At 37.5% G+C, this 8,970-nt stretch overlaps 2 protein-coding genes across 2 annotated transcripts in view; one reads left to right on the top strand and one right to left on the bottom strand.

Moving 5' to 3' along the window:
* Positions 1-4,981, top strand: part of LOC116673677 (zinc finger protein 454) — a 13,782-nt gene extending 8,801 nt beyond the window's left edge. The window contains exons 2-3 of the mRNA XM_032505893.1: positions 2,245-3,074; positions 4,757-4,981. Of these exons, the coding sequence (XP_032361784.1) occupies positions 2,245-3,074; positions 4,757-4,981 (1,055 nt within the window). The remainder of the gene's footprint in view (positions 1-2,244; positions 3,075-4,756) is intronic.
* A 160-nt stretch (positions 4,982-5,141) lies between these two features.
* LOC116673676 (coagulation factor XIII A chain-like) overlaps positions 5,142-8,970 on the bottom strand; it is a gene marked incomplete in the record, with an annotated part of 36,089 nt that continues 32,260 nt past the window's right edge. The window contains 2 exon segments of the mRNA XM_032505892.1: positions 5,142-5,153; positions 7,099-7,586. Of these exon segments, the coding sequence (XP_032361783.1) occupies positions 7,551-7,586 (36 nt within the window).

Raw genomic sequence — 8,970 nt, 5'->3', positions numbered from 1 at the left:
GTCAGAGATTCGGAAGGTATATTATTAATGATCGGAGCCTATTAACCATGAATTCAAAGATTTTTACGTGGGTAAGACTGTATTGTCTCCATTGTTTAAGTTGATCAATGACATGATAGAAAATCAGTCAATGCCATTGTCAGCGCGTACCGCCATAATGTCTTCTCCCACAACTAGGTAAAGACTGCCAGTTAATGGGCATTTTTTTTGCCTTTTAAGTTTGTTAAACGGCTACAAAGTCTTTGCAAAGGTCTTTGCCCTTCGCTTGGAGGAAGTTATTCCATCTCTTGTTAGTCTGGACCAGTTGGGATTTACAGCTGGGTGTCAACCATCCAACAACACGAGAAGGCTGTTTCAGATAACGCTCTCTCAGGCACCCAGCTATAGCAGTATCATTTGATGCTGAGAAAGCTTTGACAGGATTGAATGGCCATATTTATTTAATATTTTATCCAAATACGGATTTTGTCCCAGCTGAATGAGATGGTTCAGAACACTTTACTGTGAACCAGCTTCCTCAGTCAGAATACTATTTATGACCTTTTCCATCTGCATTGTGGAACATGACAGGGGTGCCCAAAATGGCTGTTGATATTTTTTTTTTTAGCCTTCAGCCTGTGCCATTCGTGAAATAGTAGAAATAAGTAGCATCTCAATGGGCAGTCATCAGTTTAAAATGTAGTTATATGCTGATGATATTCTTTTAATTTTAACTGACCCACTTCTAAACCGTAAGGTGATGGAGATAATACATTTGTTTAGCTCATTCTCAGGATATAAAATAAACTGAAGTGAAGCAATCTCACTTCATTGCTTCAGTCTGCCCCCTTGGTCTGGAAACCTGAAGGAATGAATATAGGCGTAAACATTAGAACCCATATGAACAATAATTGTTTTAATCCATTGGTCCAGGTTTACTAAAAAGTATAAACTTGAGAAGATGGAAAACCTTATCTTTATCCGTGTGGGGAAGGGTATAAGTATTAAAAATTAATGTTTTCTCTAGGTTTACTTAAATCATATCCTCCATCGCCCTTAAATTTTCTCTATTGGTTGAAAGAAATTAACACTTTTTTTCTCCCAATTTATTTGGAAAGATTAAAAACTTAGCATAAAGCATAATTTATGTCTTTTTAGTCTTGTCCAACCATTACTTTCCTTTGGGATGGAGTCAGAGACAAACTTTCTAAAGTCTTAAACATAAATGTACCTTTAGATCCAGCTACATTTGTGTTGGGTATCAAGCTCAATTGCATTAATTAGATCAGATAGGCTATATCGATTGCAAATTGGAAAAAGGACCAGCAACAGATCAGACACACAGCACACATACAAAATACACAAATAATATATATACAGTATATTTTTTTGTGCCATGATTATTGATGTTTTGGCCTTTTTATATATTGTATTAAGGCTTGTTGTGCGCTTTAGCTTGATATTAAGGTAAATTTAGTTAATTTATTCAGTTTTATATATGTATAATATAATTATTTGTGGATTGTGTTGGATGCCATAAATTCTGTGCTTTCATTTTTTTTGTCAAAACCACAGGTTTACAGATAAATATGAGCCCTGTGCATTGCTGTGCCTTCAACCTAACATAATACCTAACCTAAAACCTAACAGTGATCTAATACTGGGGTCCTGTCATTCTGAATGAAGTCCATACCGAGTTCATTAAACTTCCTTATCAGTGTCTGGGTAGGAGCTACTGCTGCAGCCGGGGTTTAGGTGTGCGTGACGCCCAAAAAGGTTAATTCAAACCAACATTTCTGGACGTGATAGACAATCACCTCCCAGGTATTTCTCGAAAGTGCTTGTTCCCCCAGTTTTCAATTATTGCTTCTCAGAAGGGTCTGTGCTAGAACCATCTGGCACGGAACAAGGCAGGTATGGAGGAAGAGTTGTTTGCCATAGCATCATAGCTAATATGAAGCCAAGCAGGGCCACATCTTCTCTGATTTGGTGCAGCTAAAGTTGTCATTTTTCCCATCATTTTGTCTGACTGAAGGTCACAGCTTTTACAGCCAGTTGGAGAACCGAGTTGTCTTGACTTTTCAGAATGGAAGTGTTACTAGCTCTTGGCTAAAAAGTTAGCAGTGAGGGGAGTTGTGCTCAGTAATGTATGATAGACTTTAGGGACCCGTGGTAGTTCATTTCATTCTGAATTTGTGTTCTGAAGAATGAATGAAATTAGCAAATTGTTAATAAGATTCACATTAATGGTTGGTTGTGTTTCAGCTTTACCTTTGGATGTCCAGAAAGTGATTGTTGGTGAAGAACATCAGCATGAGTGGAGCTCTAACCGGGACCAGGAGGAGCCAGAGCCCCCACACATCAAAGAGGAGCAGGAGGAACTCTGGATCAGTCAGGACCGAGAGCAGCTTCAAGGGCTGGAGGAGACTGATACCAAGTTCCCATTCACTGCTGTCCCTGTGAAGAGTGAAGAAGATGAAGAGAAACCTGAGTTCTCACAGCGTAATCACAGACTAACTGTAGAGATGGACACAGTACCTGATGAAGAGGATTGTGGAGGACCAGAACCAGCCATTGACGGTTTGCATTCACAGCCCGATAATGACGACAAGAATGGAGACTCTTCTGAAGCTGAGACTGATGACAGTGCTGATTGGAAAGAGCCCAGAGAACCTCAGTCAGGTTTAAACTCTCTGAATAATGATGTCCCAGTCTGTGATTCAAGATGCAGTACTGGTGAAAAATCATTTAGCTGCTTCAAGTGTGGGAAAGGTTTTGGCACCAGTGTATATCTGAAGAGAGATACAGGATCCCATAAAGAAGAGGAACCATTTAGCTGCACAATTTGTAGGACGTCTTTTGCATGGAGACAAGATTTAAAGACACACATGACAATCCACACAGGAGAGAAATCCTTAAGCTGCTTGGTCTGTAAGAAAGTTTTTATAGAGAGTGGAAATTTAAAGACACACATGAGAATTCACACTAGAGAGAAACCATTTAGCTGCTCAGTCTGTAAGAAAGCTTTTACAGACCGGGCACATTTACAAAGACACATGAGAATCCACACAGGAAAGAGACCATTTAGTTGCTCTGTCTGTCAGAAGGCTTTTGCAATGAGTGAAAATTTACAGGCACACATGAGAATCCACACAGGAGAGAGACCATTTAGCTGCTCAGTCTGTAACAAAGCTTTTATACAGAGCGGGCATTTAAAGACACACATGAGAATCCACACAGGAGAGAAACCATTTAGCTGCTCAGTGTGTAAGAAAGGTTTTACAGACCATGCACATTTACAAAGACACATGAGAATCCACACAGGAAAGAGACCGTTTAGCTGCTCAGTGTGTAAGAAAGCTTTTACAATGAGGGAAAATTTACATGCACACATGAGAATCCACACCGGAGAGAAACCATTTAGTTGCTCAGTCTGTAAAAAAGCTTTTACAGAGAGAGGACATTTAAAGGCCCACATGAGGACCCACACTGGAGAGAAACCATTTAGCTGCCCATTCTGTAAGAAAACCTTTACAGTGAGTGGACATTTACAGGCACACATGAGAATCCACACTGGAGAGAAACCATTTAGCTGTACTATCTGTCAGAAAGCGTTTACAGTAAGTAGAACGTTACATAGACACATGAGAACCCACACCGAAGACAAACCACTTAGCTGTGTGACGTAGAGTTAAGTCTTTGAAAGCAGATCCTCAGTCAGGTTTAAACACTGAAATTTAAGTCTCCAAACACAGTGCAAGATGTAGTACTCTAGGTCCTTCAAAAAGTTTAAAATACAAAAGTTAGAATTTTAGGCTTTAAAACAGACCTGGGCATTCTACGGCCCGCAGGCCACATCCGGCCCTTTGGGCGGCACTAAGCGGCCCGCGGGATGTCAATGGGAAGTTAATAATCAAACGTAAATAAGTGTACATCATGAATGGAATACGACGGCATGGCTTTTATTTTGAAGGCAACTGTTTTTTTGTTGTTTTATGTGCAAATGTATGCTGGGAGCATACATTAAGACATTAACATGGACGCTAATGAGCTGTTGTCCCTCAAAAATGTCAGCTCATGGGAACAAAAAGGTTGATACAGATTACCAAGTTTTAAACCAAACCCATACTTCTAAGTATTTATTTACTGAAGTCAAATAGATTGGTGTGTTGTAGGATTATAATTTGATGTCTAATCTGTCATTTGACACCTTTTTGGAGATTTTTCTTTTTTTCTTTACTTTTCTTGGCTTCTTTATGCACATTAATAAACATTTTTACCTGCCCAAACTTTGAACCCCACTGTAATGTTACCATGTCTGCTTCAAAAGCAAATTCTGTAGTTAGACTACAAACAAAATAATAATTGCACTTTGTAAAGTTAATTGAATGTTGTTCTTTGAAAAATGGCAAAAAAACATTTTGGTCACCGTTCTATTCATGGATGTTGATTAAATATTGACTTAACTGCATTTTGTACTGTCTGCTTCACTTTTTTCATGTCCAAATCATAACATTTGTACCCCTTACCAGTCGCAGCTTATCAAAGACCTTACAATTTACTGCTTTTTATAAAAAGATAAAATGTATATTGAGTAGAATTAAGTTTAACACATTGGCCCTTAACAACAGGCCTTGTTTCTCATGTGGCCCTTTGGGAAAATGAATTGCCCACCCCTGCTTTAAAATGTCTTAAATATGATTTTGACAGGTGTTAAAAAGGTATTGGATTTTGAAGTTAATATGTCCTTTGGTATCTCTTGAACTTAACTTCTTAGGAAATGAAAGAGCCAATCCATGCTGCTTTACTCCAGAAGGAGCACCCAATCTACTGCATCTCTGAGCAGGGGTCCAGCTCTCAGCTAAAGCACAGAAACCCTTCTCTAGGAGTTGTGAGTGCCTGCTTGGAGTTAACCAATTCACATCTACCCGCCAACCTGAGACAAAAGAACAAAAGACGTTATCACCAAGCTATTCGTAACTATAAAAGCAACAATAACTGAAGCTACTGGCTTCATCCAGCCTCCAAGATTGTGAAACGGCACAACAGAGACTGAATCATTTGACCTCAGAACCACAATCCTGGACCATCATTAGCTTGGCAACTGCAGCTAAAGCTAACTGTCTAACTTCTGTTAATGCATATGTATTGATTTGATTTAATTTCATCCAGACCTATGTTGTTGTAATGTTTTAGTCAAGTTTAAGTTAGTCAAATGGTTGTATTAAAAGGACTACACAAATATAAAGGCTACAGTAGGTATATTTTATATACCCTAAGACCCGCAGAAATACACTATTACTAATGCGTGGATTGGCCCTTTATCCAAATTTGCCTGTAAACTTAAAATCCTCCACCTTCCACCCACCTAAATGAATCATTGTCTCCGATTGAGAGACCCCCATGGTCCTTTCTCCGTCCCTTTATCAGTGTAAAGGGATTACTTTTTAAATAATGTATTGTTGATGTAGCCTATCGGGGTGGGAACAACCAGACGCCTCGATACGATATTATTGCGATTTTAAACATATTGCAATATTCTGCGCAGTTGATTACTTCTAATTTTTCCCAATTTTATATGATGTCCCCAAAAGGAAACTTTGTCAACATCTGTTTCATCTTAAAAGAAAAATGTCTCTGTTTGTTCATATTACTTTAATTATATTGCTGCAAAATGGGACAAACACATGTATAATAAAAGATCCATACTTGGCGCCTGTTTATTGATATAGTGTTTAAAATTATTTTCTTTTTTTTTTTCACCCCTAGTAGCCTATGAGTGTTATCTATAATGATTTACCTTTCTTTAATTAGAGAGGCGGCTTGGAAACATTTCCACGCATTCAGAAATGTCACAGCAGCTGATATCGTCGAACATTTAAGCAGAAAAGTTAGGAATTTGACAGTGACTCAACCGTTTACTTCTGAAATAGTCCTAATGAATTTGCTGCTGTTTCTCAGATGCACTTTTAAACAAAGTTTTTATGTCCAAGAGCAGCTCTGCTATGTTCACATTTTAAAGAATGTTGATATTTTCCTTGTCAGTTGTGCATTATTTCACCCAATTAATAATTGGGTGAAATAATAATTCCTAATTACTGCTTTTGTAACTCAAACGTCAGGTATAATTTCCTATAAATGAGGTTTATTGAACACAAATTCCAAAAATAACTGTAAAACTAAAGTTAATAAGTTAGTGTTACGTAGTGTTGAAAAAAGGCACAAAAACGTAAGTTAAAAACATCGATAAAAAGCGTTGATTTTCAATTTTGAAGGGAAGCAAACACAAGGGCTAAAGTACGTGGTTACAGGTAAAAGTTTAGTTGCCTGTGTTGTTGCCGTGGTGATTCTCTCTCTCTCCTGATTGCCGCTAAGCTGGTTCACCTGCAACCCATCCACTCATCTGATTACTGGATCTGACAGCTCCATGGTTCTTCAGTGTAATGGATTGATAGATAGATAGATATATAGATAGATAGATACTCTATTGATCCCCAATGGGAAATTCAAGTGTGTGTTAATGTATTGCAAGGATAACCAGAGCGTTTGACATCATGACGCTTGCAGGCCACATTACATTTGAATAGATTCGATTATTTTAAAGTGAAAAGGAAAGCTAAAAGTGGGGATATTGCCAGTTTTCTTGCAAAAGGAGGAAGAGAATGAGGGACGTGAAGACGGAGAAGGCAGTAATGGAGAGGTCAGGCGGGTCAGAGCAGGAGAAAACCACAAAAGGAAAGTGGAAAAAGAAGGAAGTGGAGGCTGCAGCTTGAGAGAAAGGGAGAGAGGGATGGAGTGATCAGGAGGAGGCAGATGAAGATGACAGGGAGGAAGAGGCCTGCAGTCACCCCTGGACCACATGCTACGTTTTTATTCTCCATCCATATAAATGGCAGATTTTCTAGCTCCGCCACTGCCGACTTCTTCGTCCACAACTGTAACTGACATTTTCTTGACGCTAAATTGGAGTGATTTCTTTAAAAACTGAACAGCAGTTTATGCTGTCTTCAAGGATTCTGATGGATTTGGAAATAATCTTCTGTGACACCTTGTGTGGTTTTGAAAATGCTTTTATTGTTAGTAGAAAAGGTTCGGTAGTGAAAAGAAAAAGAAGGCTACAGTACAGTGATGATTAAACAGATTTTTTATCTCAGTGTGAGAGGAGACTCTCTGAGACGTTTGATTGAAAAGTGTTGATTAAGAATAATAATAATAATATTTGAGTTCTTAAATCTCACTTTACGACAAAATCCTCAAATTTGCCCAATAAAGCTATTAAAAAAAGGATCTATTAATATTCCTCTATATGACCTTTAACCCTCAAGCTTCCTCACTAAACTAAACTCATTTTAAAATATCAATTCGTGCCTCTGTCTGTGGAGCAAAAATATCAAAGCTTGGAATTTCCAATGATTTGTGTAAATTGAAATGATGCAAGAAATAAAAGCATTAAGGACATTGATTGTGTGGTTTGTTGGCTCCGCCCACTCAGTTTGAAGCTGCTGTGATTGGTGGAGGCGTAGTAGAAATGGAGCGGGGGCAGGGTCACACAGCTCTGTGGACCAATCATCTCAGGGCCTGACGTCGACACGAGCAACTCCCCTCACCTGAGATGTAGTGGAGAAGAAGTACGAAGCAGCATGAAATGGAAAATACTCGAAGTACAAGTACTTTAAATTTGGACTCAACAGAACTGTGTCCATGCAATTTGTTAAAAATTAAAACAAGTTAAATTAATAACGAATGGGATGTTTTGCGTTTTAACAAAATTACATTGTGTTCTATCCTATCCAATATATTCCCCCGTCCCCCGTTCCCTGTCCCCCTGTGCCACCCTACTTGTGTTGTCCTCCCGGGTCAAAAAGATTAACACTTATTTTATTTTTTTTTAACCTTTTTTTGACATTTTCATATTATCAGTTGTAATTTTTTATTTCACTTACTACACTACTTTTTGGAATCCATGGTCAATAACCCTCATTTGTATATAATTATGCCTAATATTTGAGCTGATAAAGCACAAATTATGAATTATTTTGACTAATAGTTAAGATCAGAGGAGCGGATGTTGAGTGGATTTGAAACCTTTTCAATTTACACCCGAACTTCAATGGAAGTGATTGTATTTGCAAAGAGCGTTGCATGGATTCCTTCCTTTTTTTTTGGTAATTTGATTAAAAAGAATATTTCTGATGTAGAAAATATATTTTTAAAAGGGGTCAGAGGACAACAGGAGGGTTAAAAAATCCAGAAATCGCCCCAATTCTCAGACATTTGACGTTCAAATCAAATCAAAATATCTGTTTGAATGCGAATATAAATGATCTTGTAATGTTTTCAGTTAATTTAATTGTGTAAAACTAAAGTGTAAGGTCTTAACTTTCTAAGGGAATATCATTTTAACCATTTTCTTTGGTTTTGTCTTTACGAGCGCAAGCTAAAGGGAGCTAACACCGGGAAATTAGCCACGCGCTAGTGGTTTTTGGGGGTAATAATCATACTTAACACGTTGTCCAATTAACATCACTTGTCATGTTTCCATCTAATTGTCAAGCACATTTTAAGCAACTTTTAAGCCTCGTGTTGTCTTCCCGTCAAAATTTAAAATCAACACTTTTGCTTTTTATCAATGTTTTTAACTTTTTCTTACATTTTTGTCCCTTTTTTTCAACACTTTTTTCAATGTTTGTCACTTTTTTGACGTTTAACATTACATAACACTAACTTATTAACTTTAGTTTTACAGTTATTTTTAGAATTTATGGTCAATAAACCTCGTTTATAGGCAATTATACCTCATATTTGAGTTAGAAAAGCAGAAATTAGGAATTTTTTAGACTACAATTAAAGGAATGGATGTTGATGGATAATCACAGACTGGAATATGTCAACTTTTACTCAATACTATTTCAAAACCACTTCAATATGTTTTTCAAATGCTATGAAATTAAATAAGACGCCCTAAAATTAATGAAAGTAGAGATTTGTACT

The sequence above is a fragment of the Etheostoma spectabile genome, chromosome 24 (assembly GCF_008692095.1).
Source record: "Etheostoma spectabile isolate EspeVRDwgs_2016 chromosome 24, UIUC_Espe_1.0, whole genome shotgun sequence".
In the NCBI taxonomy this organism is placed as follows: Eukaryota; Metazoa; Chordata; class Actinopteri; order Perciformes; family Percidae; genus Etheostoma; species Etheostoma spectabile.
This window is presented reverse-complemented; position numbering and strand designations above follow the sequence as displayed.